The sequence below is a fragment of the Bufo gargarizans genome, chromosome 1, assembly GCF_014858855.1.
Source record: "Bufo gargarizans isolate SCDJY-AF-19 chromosome 1, ASM1485885v1, whole genome shotgun sequence".
Taxonomy (NCBI): Eukaryota; Metazoa; Chordata; class Amphibia; order Anura; family Bufonidae; genus Bufo; species Bufo gargarizans.
Window position 1 is genome coordinate 505687262 of NC_058080.1, and position 20137 is coordinate 505707398.

At 43.5% G+C, this 20137-nt stretch overlaps 1 protein-coding gene across 1 annotated transcript; it reads left to right on the forward strand.

Annotated features, from left to right (window-relative positions):
- The first annotated feature begins 744 nt into the window (after positions 1-744).
- On the forward strand, positions 745-14424 carry LOC122933420 (putative uncharacterized protein DDB_G0271982). The gene is made up of 3 exons (XM_044288402.1): positions 745-897; positions 12597-12819; positions 14053-14424. The coding sequence occupies exons 2-3, from the start codon at positions 12772-12774 to the stop codon at positions 14371-14373; spliced, it is 369 nt and encodes a 122-aa protein (XP_044144337.1). The 5' UTR covers positions 745-897; positions 12597-12771; the 3' UTR covers positions 14374-14424.
- The last annotated feature ends 5713 nt before the right edge of the window (positions 14425-20137 follow it).

Here is a 20137-nt window from a genome sequence, read left to right on the forward strand (position 1 = left end):
AGATGCAAACAACAGGGAATATAACAAACACAAAACAATAAGAAAAGACAAGACTTATCTGAAAGTAGAAAACTGGCAACTACAGAAGCCCCACAGAGTACAACCGACCAGCTAGTTAGAAGGCAGGAAGAAAATCAATAAACTGCACCTCCAAGAGTGGGAAGCGGCTACTTATGGTAAAGGTAATTTACCAAAAAGCAACACCTGAAGAAAGTGGTGTGGCATTCACCAAAACACAGAGACAATAAGGTCCACAGTGAACTTTAATATAACCCACGAGTTGCCAGTCTCTCCGATCTCCTGGTACCTGCCACAGGAACTTCCGTGACACCTGGTATAGCATGTATTTTGCATTTTTACACATTGGGTGGACTACAATTTAAATAAATCAACCACACTGGGACCAATGTTCTCTACTGATCATCCAGCGGAATCCTGAGCAAATACCATAAAGCTATGGTACAATCTAAGCCTTCACAGCAGTTTGAGAGGATTCCTTTTATTTGGACAACAAATAAATGATTGTTGCATGTTTTATGATTGTTTAATATACAGAAATGTGTCTGTTAGGACGCAACAAAATGAGCTGTGTAGCTGGAGGGGAGATTTTAATGTACTGGGAGAGGCACATCTTCAATTATACAGCTCCATGCAAATACCAACTTTTATATAATGTACGCTGTCTTATGAAATCTCATAAGTTACTGTCACTAAACTATGCACACCCAAAAAGAAAAGGCACAGTCACACCGCTCCTGTCCTGACGTGATGGGAAACTTGGAGAGAAGCCTTTTATTGTGATACAAGGAAGTGGTGTTTGAGGAAATGATGAGTACAGGATACTGGGCTGGAGCTTTTCACTTACATATTGGATATCATACCTGCAACTCCTAAACCGTGAGTTTAGTAAATTATCATTTCCATTCTACTCTCTTATCTGCTTCCCTGTCTATTATATTTCCTCCTGTGTCACTCAACTTTCTATAACATAGTGTACGTGTGGACAGCCCTCATCTGCACTAAAAATCAGGCAATTATCATGAACATTTGGTTCTTCCTGATAATTCAAATCACACAACTTAAATAACTTTCCACTGCTGCGCTCCTGAAAGGGAACCTGTCATCAACTTAATGCTGACCTCACTGAGGGCAGCCTAAAATAGTGACAGAAATGCTGATTTCAGCGGTGTGTCAGTCAGGAGCTAAAAGTCAGTGGTTGCTGAGAACCAGCATCATAATCATTGCAGCCCAGGCCTGGAAAAGAGTCAGATCTACCTGAGAAGAGTCCTGGTCAGGGCCGGCCTTAGGTGTTCAGGCGCCCTGTGCGAGATAACCTTGTGGCGCCCCCCCCCCCCCCCAAAAAAAAAAAAAAACACTGCTTGTTGCTGGCATCATGGCATAGGCTGGCTGACTATCCAACCAAGTAGTTACCAGCCCTCACACCCCAAAGGCCGGTGTAATGTTATACTTCCCTAGTTCGTGAGATTTCCCTACCCTCGTCACTTCCGGTCGCACCGGACATGACGTGAGGAGGTGTGCAGCGCCGCGCAGGCGCACAACGACAGGTTAGGGAAATTTCACAGCAGAGTGCGCATGCGCCAGGAGCCTCGCCGGCGGTTAGGGTAGGGAAAAACTATGGGCCAATGTGCAGGCGCAGGGATCGGATGGATGTTCTCAGCTGAACACCGGCCGACACTGCGCATGCATCGGGAGCCTCACCAGCGGTTAGGGAAGGGAAAAATTACGTACGGGCCAGTGCTTTTTCCCTACCCTAACCGCTGGTGAGGCTCCCAGCGCATGCGCAGTGTCGGCCGGTGTCCAGCTGAGAAAATTCGTTTCCAATGTAGTATTAATAACTAAACAATTAAATAATAAACATATTGCATTGTCTACTTACCGCCAGGACAATTAGATGATCTGGACTCTGGCTGCAGTCTGGCTCTGGGGACTCCATTGTCACTCTCTCCCCCCCCCCCTCCCTCTCTTGTCACTCTTTCCCCCCCCCCCTTCCCTTGTCACTCTCATTATCCCCCCTCTCCCTTGTCACTCTCATTATTCCACCCGCCCTCCCTTGTCACTCATTATTTCCCCCCCCCATCACTCTCATTATTTCCCCCCCATCACTCTCATTATTTCCCCCCCCATCACCTCTCATTATTTCCCCCCCCCCCACTCTCATTATTTCCCCCCCCCCCCACTCTCATTATTTCCCCCCCCCCACTCTCATTATTTCCCCCCCCCCCCCACTCTCATTATTTCCCCCCCCCACTCTCATTATTTCCCCCCCCCCCACTCTCATTATTTCCCCCCCCCACTCTCATTATTTCCCCCCCCCCCACTCTCATTATTTCCCCCCCCCACTCTCATTATTTCCCCCCCCCCACTCTCATTATTTCCCCCCCCCCCCACTCTCATTATTTCCCCCCCACTCTCATTATTCCCCCCCCCCCCCCCATGTCACTCTCTTTCGTTCCTCCCCCCTCCCCCCTTGTCACTCTCTTTCTACTCCCACGTCCCACCTCCACCTCTAGTGTAGCGTGGCCGAGCTCTGTTAGGTCCGCGGTACAGGAGCATTTGTTTCCTGTACCCGGCCGGACTGACAGGAAGTGCACACTAAGTGAGCACTTCCTGTCAGTCCGGCCGGGTACAGGAAACAAAAGCTCCTGTACCGCGGACCTAACAGAGCTCGGCCACGCTACATTAACAGGCGCAGGATTCTTTAGAGCGGCAAGCGCTCAGCCTCAGCCACTCAGGCGGCGCAGAGTGAGGGGCGACGCCAGCCGCCCCCAACTTATATAAGCAACTTTTTTTTTTTTAAGCCGCAACGGGCGCCGGGCGCCCCCTGCTGAATATAGGAGGGGGGGGGGGCCCGCCCCGTGGGAAAACATAAGTGCCGCCTCGCCTGCCCATATTACATTGCGGGCTGTCGGCCGCCCGGCGCCCCTGTTGCTATGGCGCCCTGTGCGGCCGCACAGCCCGCACACCCCAAAGGCCGGCCCTGGTCCTGGTTATTAATAATCTCCTGCTCTCCCCGTCCATCTGCTGATGATTGGCAGTTTTCTCCTAGAGAAAGGGAGAAAACTAGGTAGAAGACTGTCAGTCATCAGAAGGTGGGCAGGGAGAGCAGGAGACCACGAACAACCATGACTCCTCTCAGGTGCCCGTGACTCTTTTCAAGGCCTGGGCTGCAATGATTATGATGCTGGTTCTCAGCGACCACTTACTGTTAGCTGATGTGTGACACACCGCTGAAATCAGCATTTCTGTCACTACTTTATACTGCAGTACGGTCAGCAGAAAGTTGATGACAGGTTCCCTTTAATATTTTGAGTGTGCTGTAGCAAATATCCTATCAGTATAGAGTCTTTTATATATAAATATAATTTTCCTATTGGCTTCTGTGTAAAAGAAAGTAACCTGCCGTACGTGATGTGGTGAATATACAACAATAAATAGCAATCAACCTGCGCTTACTAGTGGGCACCTATTACTTCTTGTGGGGTATTGGTGCTGATATCAGTTGTATACTAGTTTTAATATTCCAAACCGACTGATACCTATTGCGCCAACTGCAATATAAATAGAAACAAGACTCCCACAAAGAAACTTCTATGCCTTATTCCGATACATACAATTTAGTACAATGTTCCAAAGTGCTCAAAAATAGTCTCCTGCAGTCACTTTCCGTGTTTGTATTTATATTTGTAGCGGTCCTGTAGTTTAGTCCTGCCAATGAGCTCCGATGCTTAATCCTGCTTGCGTCTTCAGCTTCGGCACGTGGCGACACCCCAGCCGGTGGCGTTCGCTCGTGTCTTAGAAGTCAGAACGGGCTTCCCGAAGTGTTGGTGTGATGTCACACATGTATGGCAGCCTCTGGGAACCAGAAAAAAATCCAAAGGGTTTCAGAGAACTCAATCTTTTTCGTCAGGGATACTGGTCCTTCCATCTTACATGTTATATTTGCCTCCAGGAACGCCCATTCCAAATTAATTATGGTGAATATTGCATCCATGGACCTATTTAATTATTGCTAAAATTCCTTTATTAATTTGCCTCCTATGGTATCTAAATCTTAAAAGGCAAATAATTATATTTGATTGATTTAACTCCTCAGGTGCCAAACTATCCAATTCATAGATCCATCTGCTCTCTGTCCTAGACATCTGTTTTACATAGTCCCCTCCCCGTGTTTCAGGTTAAACTATTTCAATACCACCAAATATTGATCCTTTAAAGAGGCCTGCGTGCATCTTTTTGTAGTGCTTTGACAGGGGATGTATTTCAGATTTTTTCTTTATATTATTTGTGTGTTCACTTATTCTAATTTGAAGTGCTCTTTTTGTTCTCCCAACATATATTTTATTGCATGGGCATTAAATGCATAAATGACCCCTGTTGTGTTGCATGTAATGTGATCCTTAATTTCGTGTTTTATGCCCATACTTTCTACTTCAAAAATTGGGCTATTTTTTTCCACTTTCTGACATGGTTTGCACATACCACACAGAAAAAAGCATTTTTTAATTTTTGTTATTAATTGGTCACTTTTTTCTTTACCCATATTTTTTGTGGTTTCAGTTTTAATACTAAGGGCAATTGTGTTTCCTAGATTCCTTGCTTTTCTAAAAGTGAAAATAGGATTTTTTGTTAAACTGTCTCCTATTATCTTATCCTGTTTAAAAATGTCCCAAGGTTTTTTTTTTTACAATTTTCCTAAAAAAGCCTACTTTTTTACTATACTTTGTAATTATAGGTACTTTTACTAAATCAGTTCATTCTGCATTTCCCTTTGTCTCAGATGTTCTACTATCTGTTTCATTTGTGTTATTTTTATTTTCTAGTAGTACGTCTCTTTGTGTCTGCTTCACTTCATGTTTTATTTTCTCTAATTGGGTGCTATGATGGCCTTTTTGTTAGAATTTTTTCTGCCGGTTATTCGCCTCCTTTTTTATATTGTTCCACTGTAGTGCAGTTCCCGTGTAGACGTATGTATTTAATTTTTGGTATGTTTTTTAGCCACCTAGATAAGTGGCAACTGGTTATTGTAACTATTACTATCAGTAGGTTTATAATAAGTTTTTCTTTGGATCTGGCCATTATCTATGAACACCGTGAGATCTAGAAAATGTACCTATATCCTACTTAAAGTGGAGGTGAAATGTAGATAAAATTAATTTTATTAATTTCCTTTAAAAACTCCCCCAATGTTGCCTCTTCCCCATCCCATATAAAAAAGATGTCATCAATAAAATGTTTCCAGAGGACCAGATTTGCATAAAGAGTTCCTTGGAAGTACATATATTGTTTGGGCCTCCCACCTCCCCATATAGAGGTTTGCAAAACTCAGTGCGAACCTGGTCCCCATCGCGGTCCCTCACGTCTAAAGGTAATACTCGGTCTCATATTTAAAATAATTATGTTTTTAAATAAATATCATACAATCTCCCAGAAATTTGACCTGTTCTGGGGGATATAAATTACTTTGGGTGAGGAAGTATTCAATTGAATACTTAGACCAGGTAATTTATACCCCCCAGAACAGGTCAAATTTCTGGGAGATTGTATGATGTATCACAAGAAGTGATAGGTGCCTACTAGTAAGCGCGGGTTGATTGCTATTTATTGTTGTATCTTCCTGATAATTGCCTGAAATATCAGCCTTTGTAAAAGGACCTTAAGTGAACACATAGCTATATAGGAATGGCTTTAAAGATTAAAAAGGATAATATTGCACCGCTGGATTTTTCAAATGAAATATCAGCTATTTGTGCATGTATATAATGTACTCTTTTGAAGACTGGTCGAACTCAGTTTTAAATTATAAAGATTTTAGAATTAGCTTATCATCTGAAACTGAGATTCAATTCATATGACATAACTGAGATAGGATTTCTACATACAGTATATCGAATAATTCTAAACACATAATTATATTTCCTTTATACTAGCAATCATTTGTTCATAGCCTTCTGGCTGTAATAGACCGTGGGTGTGGACCCACTGTGCCAACTAACCAGTTTAGCTTTTGGCTAAACCTAAGAGTGTTGTCTTGGTGGTTTCCTGGTATTCACCCTTTAACCTCTGTATAGGGATGTGGATTTTGCTGCAGGGAACCAACCAGCTCCTACCCCCTGAAATAGCCCAGGTGAAGTTGGCAGCTGATCTACAGAGATGCCAATGTGAAGCACCACAGGATTGGGCAAAAGGTGTAGTTTGAACACACTCCAAGGTCAGGGCATAATCCAGTGTTTAATACAGATAGCAATTCCAATGTCAGGGCAGGCAGCAAGGAGCACAATCAGTAGTCAGGCAAGGTACAGTACACAGGAAGTCAGACAAGAAATCACATCTTCACTGATTACTAGACACTAGAAAACCTCAAAGCTCAGGCAAGGAGGTGGAACCAAAGCCCAGAAAATAGGAAGGTTATCAGCATCTTAGTCAGCAGCTGGACAGGGAGCAAGAAGGAAGGATTAACTCTAGCAGTTTTGTAAGGAAGTTCACTGAGCAATACTCACAGGATCAGTGGAGCGACAACCCTGCCCACCTGGGAAAGCAGGATAACGGCAGAAAGGGCCTGGCACCCTAAAACTGGCTATAGATTGAGCCTTTAATTCTATGCACGGGCAACATAATGAATGAAAGAAGCTACAGCACAGTGTACATAATTCTATGTATATGATTAGTGGAACTTAAAATTCTGCCAATGGAGTGGTGCACAAAGCAGGTTGTCGTTAACCCCTTCCCGACCAGTAAAGTGAGTGGAGCGGGCGTCATAGCCACGGGGTGCCTGCTGTTTCTTACCACAGATACCAACGGCTAATAATGTTAGTTGCCAACATTTAACACTTCAGATGCCATAGTCAATCTTGACCACAGCATCTGAGCGCAATAAATACCGGAAGTACACCTATACTAAAATAAACTGAGACTAAACAGGTTTTACCTAAAAAAATATAGATTTTATTGCAAATACTGTACAAATTGCATAGATAAAAAAGAGACATGATACATCAGATAAAAATAGTGGACTACAACTGAGAAATTGAAAAAGCGTACGTGTAGAGGGAATAGAGAGGAAGGCATCGCCGAAACGCGCGTCGGGGTACGTGGCTTTACTGAGGTGGATTTGCCTACTATGGGTATGTGATACCAATGTCATTTTAGGTATGAGGTAAACACTTAGTGGTGTATTTTTATACATACTTTATATTCCATATGTATGTTCCCCAGCATATTTATCTGTATGATTCAAGTAGTTCTATTTACCTTACTGGCATGTTGCTATTTGATATGGAGGAACAACTTGACTAGATATACAGTACAGACCAAAAGTTTGGACACACCTTCTAGACCAAAAGTTTGGACACACCTTCTCATTCAAAGAGTTTTCTTTATTTTCATGACTATGAAAATTGTAGATTCACACTGAAGGCATCAAAACTATGAATTAACACATGTGGAATTATATATAACAAAAAAGTGTGAAACAACTGAAAATATGTCATATTCTAGTTTCTTTAAAGTAGCCACCTTTTGCTTTGATTACTGCTTGGCATTCTCTTGATGAGCTTCAAGAGGTAGTCACCTGAAATGGTCTTCCAACAGTCTTGAAGGAGTTCCCAGAGATGCTTAGCACTTGTTGGCCCTTTTGCCTTCACTCTGCGGTCCAGCTCACCCCAAACCATCTTGATTGGGTTCAGGTCCAGTGACTGTGGAGGCCAGGTCATCTGGCGCAGCACCCTATCACTCTCCTTCATGGTCAAATAGCCCTTACACAGCCTGGAGGTGTGTTTGGGGTCATTGTCCTGTTGAAAAATAAATGATGGTCCAACTAAACGCAAACCGGATGGAATAGCAGGCCGCTGCAAGATGCTGTGGTAGCCATGCTGGTTCAGTATGCCTTCAATTTTGAATAAATCCCCAACAGTGTCACCAGCAAAGCACCCCCACACCATCACACCTCCTCCTTCATGCTTCACGGTGGGAACCAGGCATGTAGAGTCCATCCGTTCACCTTTTCTGCGTCGCACAAAGACACGGTGGTTGGAACCAAAGATCTCAAATTTGGACTCATCAGACCAAAGCACAGATTTCCACTGGTCTAATGTCCATTCCTTGTGCTCTTTAGCCCAAACAAGTCTCTTCTGCTTGTTGCCTGTCCTTAGCAGTGGTTTCCTAGCAGATATTCTACCATGAAGGCCTGATTCACACAGTCTCCTCTTAACAGTTGTTCTAGAGATGTGTCTGCTGCTAGAACTCTGTGTGGCATTGACCTGGTCTCTAATCTGAGCTGCTGTTAACCTGCGATTTCTGAGGCTGGTGCCTCGGATGAACTTATCCTCCGCAGCAGAGGTGACTCTTGGTCTTCCTTTCCTGGGACGGTCCGCATGTGAGCCAGTTTCATTTGTAGTGCTTGATGGTTTTTGTGACTGCACTTGGGGACACTTTCAAAGTTTTTCCAATTTTTCAGACTGACTGGCCTTCATTTCTTAAAGTAATGATGGCCACTCGTTTTTCTTTACTTAGCTGCTTTTTTCTTACCATAATACAAATTCTAAAAGTCTATTCAGTAGGACTATCAGCTGTGTATCCACCTGACTTCTCCACAACACAACTGATGGTCCCAACCCCATTTATAAGGCAAGAAATCCCACTTATTAAACCTGACAGGGCACACCTGTGAAGTGAAAACACCATTTCAGGTGACTACCTCTTGAAGCTCATCAAGAGAATGCCAAGAGTGTGCAAAGCATTAATCAAAGCAAAAGGTGGCTACTTTGAAGAACCTAGAATATTACATATTTTCAGTTGTTTCACACTTTTTTGTTATGTATATAATTCCACATGTGTTAATTCATAGTTTTGATGCCTTCAGTGTGAATCTACAATTTTCATAGTCATGAAAATAAAGAAGACTCTTTGAATGAGAAGGTGTGTCCAAACTTTTGGTCTGTACTGTATGCACTTGCACTTTAGTACTATGCTGGGTGCCATATATAAATTGGGCCTGCCTACATGATTTTCTGTATTCCCTCTACACGTACACTTTGTCAATACCTCCTCAGGTGTAGTGCACTATTTTTATCTGATGTATCATGTCTCTTTTTTATCTATGTCATTTGTATTTACAATAATATATTTTTTTTTAATGTAAAACCTGTTTAGTCTCAGTTTATTTTAGTATAGGTGTATTTATGTACACTGAGTAGGTTTTTTGTTAGGGTCTTATTAATTTATAGTGCCCAACACATTGTTTTTGGGTCTATATGTACTCTATGTTTTGTAGCCTGTGCATACTAAATACCTGAAGTGTGCGCTTCCAGTAATGCTCTGGCTCCCCCGTGTGGCAATTGAAATGATTGCTTTTTATAGTTCCCTATGGGAACTATAAAAAAAAGTGTAAAAATAAATAAAGTTTTTAAAAATAAAAAACATAAAAATCCAAATCACCTCCCTTCCCCCAAAATGAAAAAAATAAATAAAAATACATCATGGGTATCGCCACGTGTGAAAACGCCTATACTATAAAATATAAAAATATCTTCCCCATATGACAAACAGCAAAATGAAGAAAAAAAAATCAAAATGGCCGATTCACAGTTTTTGGTCGCTTCAATTCCAACAAAAATTTAAATAAAAAGTTATGAAAAAGTCGTACACATCCCAGAATGGTATCAATGAAAAGAACAGCCCTGCAAAAAATGAGCCCTCATACTACTCTGTACATATTATTACAAAAAAGTTCTAGAAGTCAGAATATGGCAATGAAAAAGTTAAACTTTTTTTTATCAAAATGCAAGAAAAACTATACATATAAGGTATCGCCGGATGCATACTGACCTGTAGAATGATAGTAACTGGGCAGTTTTATTGAACATCGAACGTCGTAAATAAAAAAAAATGAAAAACTGTAAAACTGTGGTGGAATTTCTTTTTTTCCCCAATTTCCCGTTTGTAATTTTTTTCCTGCTTCCCAGTACATCATATGCAATAAATTGGAAAGTACAATTTGTCTCGCAAAAAACAAGCCCTCATACGGCTATGTGAATGGAAAAATAAAAAAGTTATGGCTCTGGGAAGGCAGGGAGTGCAAAACGAAAACTCAAAACCGTGATTGAAAATATTCTCTGTGAGTGTGTATACATAGACAGCGGTCAGTCACTGATAGAGGTACATGGGGGAGGTGTTATCAGTAATTGATAGCATTCTCTGTGTAAGTGTGTATACATAGATAGCTGTCAGTCACTGATAGCTATACACAGGGCAGGTGTTATCAGTGATTGATAGCATTCTCTGTGTAAGTGTATATACATAGATAGCTGTCAGTCACTGATAGATGTACATAGGGGAGGTGTTATCAGTGATTGATAGTATTCTCTGTGTAAGTGTGTATACATAGATAGCGGTCAGTCACTGATGTACATGGGGGAGGTGTTATCAGTAATTGATAGCATTCTCTGTGTAAGTGTATATACATAGATAGCTGTCAGTCACTGATAGATGTACATAGGGGAGGTGTTATCAGTGATTGATAGCATTCTCTATGTGTGTGTATATACAGAGATAGCAGTCAGTCACTGATAGATGTACATAGGGGAGGTGTTATCAGTGATTAATAGCATTGTGTGTGTAAGTGTATATACAGAGATATCTGTCACTCACTGATAGATGTACACATGGAAGGTGTTATCAGTGATTAATAGCATTCTCTGTGTAAGTGTCTATACAGAGATAGCTGTCAGTCACTGATACATGTACACGGGGGAGGTGTTATCAGTGATTGATAGCATTCTCTGTGTAAGTGTATATACATAGATAGCTGTCAGTCACTGATAGATGTACACAGGGAGGTGTTATCAGTGATTGATAGTATTCTCTGTGTAAGTGTGAATACATAGATAGCTGTCAGTCACTGATAGATGTACACAGGGGAGGCGTTATCAGTGATTGATAGCATTCTCTGTGTAAGTGTGTATACAGAGATAGCTGTCAGTCACTGATAGATGTACACAGGGGAGGTGTTATCAGTGATTGATAGTATTCTCTGTGTAAGTGTGTATACAGAGATAGCTGTCAGTCAGTGTAAGGTGTATACAGAGATAACGGTCAGTCACTGACAGTTGTACATGGAGGAGGTGTTATCACTGGCCTCCTATGCGCTCTCCTGCCCTGCGTTGTATATCGCAGGGCAAGGGCTGTTTGTTTATATTTTTAAAACTAATAGGCGGAGGCTTCTGTCTAGCAGTGTTCCTGGTGACGTCACCGGCACTGATGGGCAGGCTTTAGCGCTGCCCTAGCCATTTTACAGGCTAGGGCAGCGCTAAAGCCTGACCAATAGTGCCTGTGACGTTACTGGGCTCAATGCTAGGCAGAAGCTTCCACCTAGCTTTACCCATGGAGAGCCCGCTACGTCACCGGATAAATAAAAAAAAGCATTTGCCCTGTGCTATTCAGCGCAGGGCAAAGGAGAGCATCAGAATATGGAATCAGGCTGCCACAATGAAGTAAAGCCGGCAGGGGGGGGGGGGGGCGCTCTCAGCTAAAATCCTGGTGAGAAAGGGGGGTAAACACTATGGTAATGAAGTGGTTACACTTGCTATACACACCAGATTATTGTGTATGGGAAGGGTTTTTGACTCCCCTGACAGTAGATGGTTGAGAGAAGAATCAGACAGTTCAATATACTTGACCCTTTTGTCCTCCAGGATATATGCCACTGCCTGACTCTGACACTGTCTCATCTCGCCGTCACTAAAGCGAGATGAGACACAGTCCAGACCACCTCCTGGTCTGGAAACAGCATAGCTTGCTGTGCTATGCTGTTCCAGTAGCTCTCATGCATGGCAATGTTTCCTGTGGAGAGTCAAGAACCACTTTAAGGCTGTATTACACAGTCCAATTCTGCAGGCGATTGTCGGGAGGGAAGTGTTCCTTCCGAACAATCGCGTGCTCGCTAGCGGAGAAGACCTCCACTATTACATGCAGAGATCTCCTTCACAGTATGTATATGATTAGCAATGGTTATGCCATTGATTGTCCCCATGCGGTCTAGTTATTTGCCAGCAGCAGATCGTGATTAGACAGCATGATCTGCCGCTAGCAAACCGACGATTGCCCAATGAATGAACGTTTGCTTGTTCATCGAGTAATCGTCTATAGTACTACACTGCCAGATGATCGCTAAGAAGCGTTACTACAAACACTCGTTAGCGTTCATCTGGCAGAAAATCTGCCAGTATAACACAGGTTTTACTCTCCTCGCCCCATAGGCCGACAGTATGACCAGTCCTAGGCAAGTGATCATAACAGCACATAGTGACCTCCAGATATACGTAACATTACAACACAGGCTTAAATATCAGATTCCAGCATTTAAGGTCAGCCTCCACAGGGGCCCGTGTATAAAAGTCAGCTGTGTAAATTGCCAGTGTCTTTATCCAGCAACCACAGAATTAAATCTATATATTCTGTTCATGTACTCACATTTAGAGTTTTAAAGCTTGCTGGTACAGATTGCACAAGTAAAGGGCATGTGAAGACATATATGGGCGTGAGTAAATGCTATTAAAATCCCTGGTTCTTTGTATCCCTAGGATCGGTACGTCATCCTATTTGGGGTGTTGATCAATTGTTGCCAAATTGACATCAGCAGGATTAGCAAATCTCCCACACCCATCCACCGTGGCTGAGGTGCGTAGTCACACTCGCCTGCACAGCAGAGAGGTGTGATTCATTTGGTTGAAAGCTCTCCAAGTCCTAAAGTAGAAGATGAGTGGTTGTAGTTGTCTGCACCCAGAGACTGACTCAGAAGATGAGGTGAGTGATCCTCTTTGCTCCCAGTTTTGAAAATAATTTATTGTTTCAGGAGGTTCAATGGTTGTATTTACTCAGTATTTAAGTACATAAGCATGCATGTTGAATTACCTGTCATGTGAGCCTGTATACAAAAATCTACTGACCCCGCGAATTGCTGGTTATAACACTGTCCCAGACATTTATTATTCTGTTAGGTCAATACATGAAATAATAATCAGTTGCCTACAAATGAAGCCACCAGGTATATTCATTTCCATGTAAATTTCTTGGTACAGCTTGCGGGGGGCTTGTAGGCAGCAGCTATGACCATAGAATGGGTACAAAAGATTACTACAGACCTATACAGACTTGAGACTTCTAGAAAACATAGTAAAGGGACAATACACCTAAGGCTACTTTCATATTAGCATTTTTTGCAGATCCGTCATGGATTTGCAAAAACGCTTCCGTTACAATAATACAACCGCATTAATGGATCCGGTTGTATTATGTCTTCTACATCCGTCATGAACACCATTGAAAGTCAATGGGGGACGGATCCGTTTTCTATTGTGTCAGAGAAAACAGATCCGTCCCCAATGACTTACATTGTGTGTCAGGACGGATCCATTTTGCTCCGCACCACCTCGTGGACAGAAAAACGCTGCTAGCAGCGTTATTCTGTCAGCGATGGGAGCGCAACCAAACGGAACGGAATGCATTTTGGAGCATTCCGTATCGTTCAGTTTTGTCGCCATTGACAATGAATGGGGAGAAAACTGAAGCGTTTTCTTCCGCTATTGAGATCCTATGATGTGAAAGTAGCCTAAAACAAAAGAGTTGTAAAAGTAACAGGTGACAAGAAATAATACTATCATTCACATAATTGTATATGAATGTTTCTGGAAATATGGGAAATAAAGTAGTGATCAGAAGGAAATGTTTTACAGAACTTAGGGATCATATTACGGCTCCACAGGTTTGAAATGGCTTTGCCAACAGGGAACAATATATTTTATTCAGCAGGTATAATATACTTTCATTTATATCTCACAAATCCAAGAGCAAGTGGTTAGAATACTGACACATGAGTTCAATGTCTAGCGGCTTCTAGCAGCAAACCTTTCAGGCCGTCAATTTAATGCAATGTCATAATAATTGTAAAATGTAGATACTGAAAACATATAGTACATTGGACTGTTTTAATGCTCACGTACTATTGCTGACTCCAAATGTTTGTTGTTCCCTGACTAGTACAACAGGGTTAGTCCTGAAAAAGAGCCAAAAGAGGAGGTGGTGAAAAAGGTGGATGGAGATGTGATCCTGACGGCCGCCGTTGCAGGTGCAGCATACAGAGCTCAGAACAATCGTGATCGTGAAAAAGAACGGCAAAAAATAAGAGAGCGTGAAAAGAAGCGAGATCATGAAAAACAGAAAGAAAGAGAGAAAAATGCGGAAAGGGAAAAAGAGAGAAGGCGGCAAAGAGAAAGACAGAAACAAGCAGAGAAACAGAGACAGAAACAGGCTGGCAAAAATAGGCAGAAACAAGCAGAAAAACAAAAAAAAAAAAAATAGGAAAATTGTTAGCATACAATTTCTATTGGTTGTGTATTGTAGCAAAAATACCTGAAAAACTGTGTCATACTATGTCATACCTTCTATGTCAGGAATGGCCAACCTGCGGCCCTCCAGCTGTTGCAAAACTGCAACTCCCAGCATGCCCATACTGCCTACAGCTATTAGCCTACAGCAGGGCATGGTGGGAGTTGTAGTTTTACAGCAGATGGAGAGCCGCAGGTTGGCCAGCCCTGTTCTATGTGTCACAGACTTTGCTAATGTGTATTCTTCAAATAACCCACTGTAGAAGGGATGATGCCATGAATGTGCCAGCGGGTCTACATGAGGATTAACCCAATCGTCATGCCTTTGGGCTAATCTAAGGCCTTTTCAAGTGCAATCTGTGCAAATAATAAATTTACTGCTGACTTTAAAATCCACAACAAGGATCATTATTTTGTGCAGATTTTTTCTATGAATGGGGTATAAAACACCCCATTCCCTTACGTCCTAACCAGTGGCACAGATGGGGTATTCTGCCCCTGTGGACTGGTTAGGACAGGTGGAAGTTTTAATGAAACAATAAAAAATACTGGCATGCACACGCCCTCCCTGCCCCCAATAAAGAGGGGCGTAGCCCTCATGCTATTGTGTTTTTTTCTGTCCTGCGGACAGGACGGGACGGGTGGTGCACTCCTCCATCCTTGTGGTAGAGAGAGTGTTTATTCCCTTTTCTTTATTGTGGTTCCTTTGGAACTGGGCCGCTCCTCCTGGGCCTTAGCTTTGTCTCTCCCTTAGGCCTCATGCACACGACAGTATTTTTTCACGGTCCGCAAAAACGGGGTCCGTAGGTCCGTGATCCGTGACCGTTTTTTCGTCCGTGGGTCTTCCTTGTTTTTTGGAGGATCCACGGACATGAAAAATGAAAAAAAAATCTAAGTCAAGTTTGCCATTGAAATAATAGGAAAAAACGGACACGGATCACGGACACGGATCACGGACACGGATGACAATCTTGTGTGCATCCGTGATTTTTCACGGACCCATTGACTTGAATGGGTCCGTGAACCGTTGGCCGTGAAAAAAATAGGACAGGTCCTATTTTTTTCACGGCCAGGAAACACGGATCACGGATGCGGCTGCCAAACGGTGCATTTTACGATTTTTCCACGGACCCATTGAAAGTCAATGGGTCTGTGAAAAAAAACGGAAAACGGCACAACGGCCACGGATGCACACAACGGTCGTGTGCATGAGGCCTTATGCACAGCCCTGTCTCAGGCTGGGGCTTACCTCTGTCCGGAGGTGGAGTGGCTGGAGCGGCGGTAGCAGCGTCCCGCATGTTCGGCTGGGCGCTGCCATCTTGCGGAAGTGACGTCAGGTGACGTCACTTCCGGTTTTCGCTCCGGCCGACGTTAAACTGTGTCTCTCCCTTATGCAGAGCGGAGGTGGAGTGGCTGGAGCGGCGTCCCACATGTTCGGCTGGGCGCCGCCATCTTGCGGAAGTGTCGTCAAGTGATGTCACTTCCGGTTTTCGCTCCGGCCGATTGATAACGTCAGCCGGAGGTGTATTTTAGATGATCTAAGGCCGTGGGGGCCTTCAAAATGTTTCAGGGTCCTTCTCTGGGTCCCTAATTTAGAGTTTTTACCTTGTTATTCAAAGGAGATAAACTCAGAGGGTTACCCCGCCCTTTTGGGGCGGGGCTTTCTTTTTTGGCGCCAACAAACCCTATTTAAACTTGGTGAAGCTCCAGGTTCAGTCTCCTGGAGCGCAGCTTGCTGTCAACCTTGAGTGTGGTTTGGTGCTAGAGTGTTTGCTACCTATGTGCTGAAAATCTTTGTTGCTTACTATAAGAGCTTGCTAGGATCTTCTGGGTAAAGATCCTGAAGCTTGCGATTAAGCTCTGTTTTCTTGAATTTTGCTAAATTGATGACAATTTGATGACAATTTTTTGTCTACTTGTTATTACACAATAGCATGAGGGCTACGCCCCTCTTTATTGGGGGCAGGGAGGGCGTGTGCATGCCAGTATTTTTTATTGTTTCATTAAAACTTCCACCTGTCCTAACCAGTCCACAGGGGCAGAATACCCCATCTGTGCCACTGTTAGGACTAAGGGAAAACAAATTATCGTTAGAAATTAACGATTCATTTACACTGGATGCAGAATAGCAACAAACCTCATGAAGATTTAGGAGCGGAATCCTAATCAAATCCTGAATACTTACCGTCCAATCTACAATTCGAAAACAGCTTTCAACACTGAGCCTGTCCATTAGGCCGCCTGCACACGAACGCATTTTCTTTCCGCTTCCATTTCGGGGGTTTTGCGCACCGTATGCGGAACCATTCACTTCAATGGGGCTGTAGAAAATACAGAATCTACTTTATACTGTAGAAATGCTATACCCAGCCAATATTGCTAATGTGTTTGGTGATTAATAAGTTACTGTTTCTGTATACGATCCACAAAAAACTGATCAAATACGGAAATCATATGGATATGTTTTGTGCAATAATGGAACGGAAGAGGACTTAAATTAGAGAGAAAAAACCCTCAGATACAGTCAAAAGCAGACCGCAAAACAACATGTGCATGAGCCCTAACTGACAAAATGTTGCTGATCAATTCTGATAAAGTTATTTAAGTTTGAAAATCTGTGGCACATAGACCAATTTTCTGCCCATTCCAAAAATGTGCCAGGAATTAGGCATGCGAGGATTATCTTTGGAAGCTTGTGATGATCAGAAGTGCCACTACAATGACAAGTGTGTTTAGATCAAAGAATCGCAACTGTGTCAGTAAGCAGCGGGATACATGAAGGTGGCCATACACATAAGATTAAAGTTGGCCAGAATGACTGATTTCGGCCATTTCTGCAGACTGTCGTTTCAAAAACTAGCGATTGCCGACGGCAGACTCTTGTCTGCCTAAAATGCAGTCCACCATGCTCGAAAACTTTTGGCCATTAATCTGCCAAAACTGTATGTAGGATGGAATGATCGGCAGAATTCAGCCGATAACTTGCCATTGTGCTCAAGCACCAGGGCGTCTGTTTTTATATTTTTTAAACTAACTCCCTGGTAGGGCAGTTTAGTTGGTGGGATTATTCGTACATACAATGCCTTGGACGACTGATTAGCCACAATGCGAGAGAAAGGGCCAAAAGCACATTACCCATTTTCGTGTAGGATTTTGCCACTCAGGGCTAATGACCTGGTATTTGTTTGCCCCTTTATACCTTTTCTATAACCTTCGGTTCAATTCCTACCCCAAACAGATTACTAAACCAAAATTTATGGTGGTAGGCTGGTAGCCACAAAAGGTACAAAAATTGATCTACATAGACATCATATACCAGAGTACCAACTTAAAAAAAAAGCAACTATAAAACTTAACTTTTAAAAAATAAATTCAAATACATCTGAAAACTAGATGTAAATTAGATTAGAAATCCAAAATAAGACAGGGTGAAGCCCGACCCTGACCCCGATGGATCGCCCCTACAATCTAGATAAAATCGCCCTAGGGCCTAGAATGACTTAGGCCGGGTATCTAGAGCGACTTTAGCTAGCTTGTAGGGATGATCCATCAAGGTTGCCCTTCTCAGGGTGGGGCTCCACTAACCAGTTGATCAAGTTGGGGTCCACTGATTAGGGATTTAGTATCCCAATCTGCCCTGTCTCATTTAGGATCTGTAAATGGTATCCATCTACAATCTGCATCTTCAAAAGTGGCAAGACCATTCTTTTTTATGTGCACCGACAATTTATTTAACCTCTTTATCTGTATTAGGGTTTATCATTTTTAATAACCTAACTTACATCGATTTGTTCAGATATATTTTCATTTATTTATTAAAAATTAAGGTTCATAGTTGTTCTGAGTTTTGGTACTCTGCTATTTACAAAAATTGCCAGTCCGCATAATGAACATAAGACCTTGAGAAGTAGCAGTGCAGGATGGAGGAGACCACATAGGCGGTCTATAGTGGAGTAGGAGGTTGAGGAGGTGGTGTAGGTGGAAGCGGCGGTGGAGGAGGAGGAGGTAGTTTTTGTTGCTTTTTTATTTTAATTTTTTTTCTTTATTTTAATTTTTTTTATAAATTTGGGGAGACTCCAAAACATTGAGAACTAGAAAAGAGAATGCAAAGAGAAAGTATGCTGGAGTATAACAATGGCTGGGTGCAGCCATTATACTTGTCTACTCAGAACAAGGTAAGGACAAGTCCTGTGGGATCCATGCCTGGTTCATTATAATAAGCGTGAGCTTGTCCACATTGGCTGTGGACAGGCGGCTGCGTTTGTCTGTGATCACCCCCCGCCGTGCTATATACTGGCGGCAGGGCAGGCCAGCACCTCGAAAGCGTAAAGGGCAAGCTCAGGCCATGTGCCCAATTTGAATACCCACAAGTTGAATGGGGCAGTCCCATCAGTCAGTACATGTAGGCGTGTGCACACGTACTGTTCCACTATGTTGCTGAAATGCTGCCTCCTGCTAAGACGTTCCATATCAGCTGTTGTGGCATGCTGACAAAGCTTTTCCACATTTCGGCCATGCTTACTCTCCCTTTTGAGGTGCTGGTGGTGCCCCAGCTGCGTTGGCGACTTCTTCCTCCTCCTCTGCCTTCGCCTTGTGCTTCCACTGAGCCCCCGCTGTCAGGTGGGAATGCCATCAGCAGCGCGTCTACCAGCGTGCGCTTGTACTCGCGCATCTTCCTATCACGCTCCAGTGACAGAATTAAGGATGGCACGTTGTCCTTGTAGCAGGGATCCAGCAGGGTGGCCACCCAGTAATCAGCACTAGTTAGAATGTGGGCAACTCGGCGGTCGTTGCGCAGGCACTACAGCATGTAGTCGCTTATGTGTGCCAGGCTGCCTAAAGGCAACAACAAGCTGTCCTCTGTGGGAGGTGTGTCGTCTTTGTCCTCTGTATCCCCCCAGCCACGCTCCAGTGATGCCCATGAGCTGCTTTGGGTGCCACCCTGCTGTGAACACAGTTCCTCCTCCTCATCATCCTCCTCTTACACATCCTGCAGAACTGTGCCCTGGCTGGACAGTTGTGTACTTGCCCTCTGTTGGTGCAGGAACCCAACCTCCGAGCCACTTGTGAATGACTTGTCTGAAAACCGTGGAAATGATCCCTCTTCCTCCTCCTGTGCAACATCCTCTTCCATCATCGCACAAAGTGTTTTTTTAAGGAGACATAGAAGTGGGATAGTAACGCTGAGGACAGCATCATCGGCACTGGCCATGTTGGTGGAGTACTCGAAACAGCAAAACACGGCACACATGTCCCGCATGGAGGCCCACTTGTTGGTGGTGAAGTGGTGCTGTTCCGCAGAGCGACTCACCTGTGCGTGCTGCAGTTGAAACTCCACTATCGCCTGCTGCTGCTCGCACAATCTCTCCAGCATGTGAAGGTAGAGCTCCACCTTGTGGGTACGTCGCATATGAGGCGGTGAGCTGGAAGGTCGAAGTTACGCTGCAGCGCAGACAGGCAAGCAGCAGCAGGGTGAGAACGCCGAAAGCAGGCAGAAACGGCCCACACTTTCTGCAGCATCTCTGACATATCGGGGTAATTTTTCAGGAACCTCTGCACCACCAAATTTAGTACATGTGCCAGGCAAGGGATGTGTGTCAAACCGGCTAGGCCCAGAGCTGCTACGAGATTTTGCCTGTTATTGCACACCACCATGCCGGGCTTGAGGCTCAGTGGCACCAACCACTCATCGGTCTGTTGTTCCATGGCCATCCACAGTTCCAGCGCGTTTTTTCCCC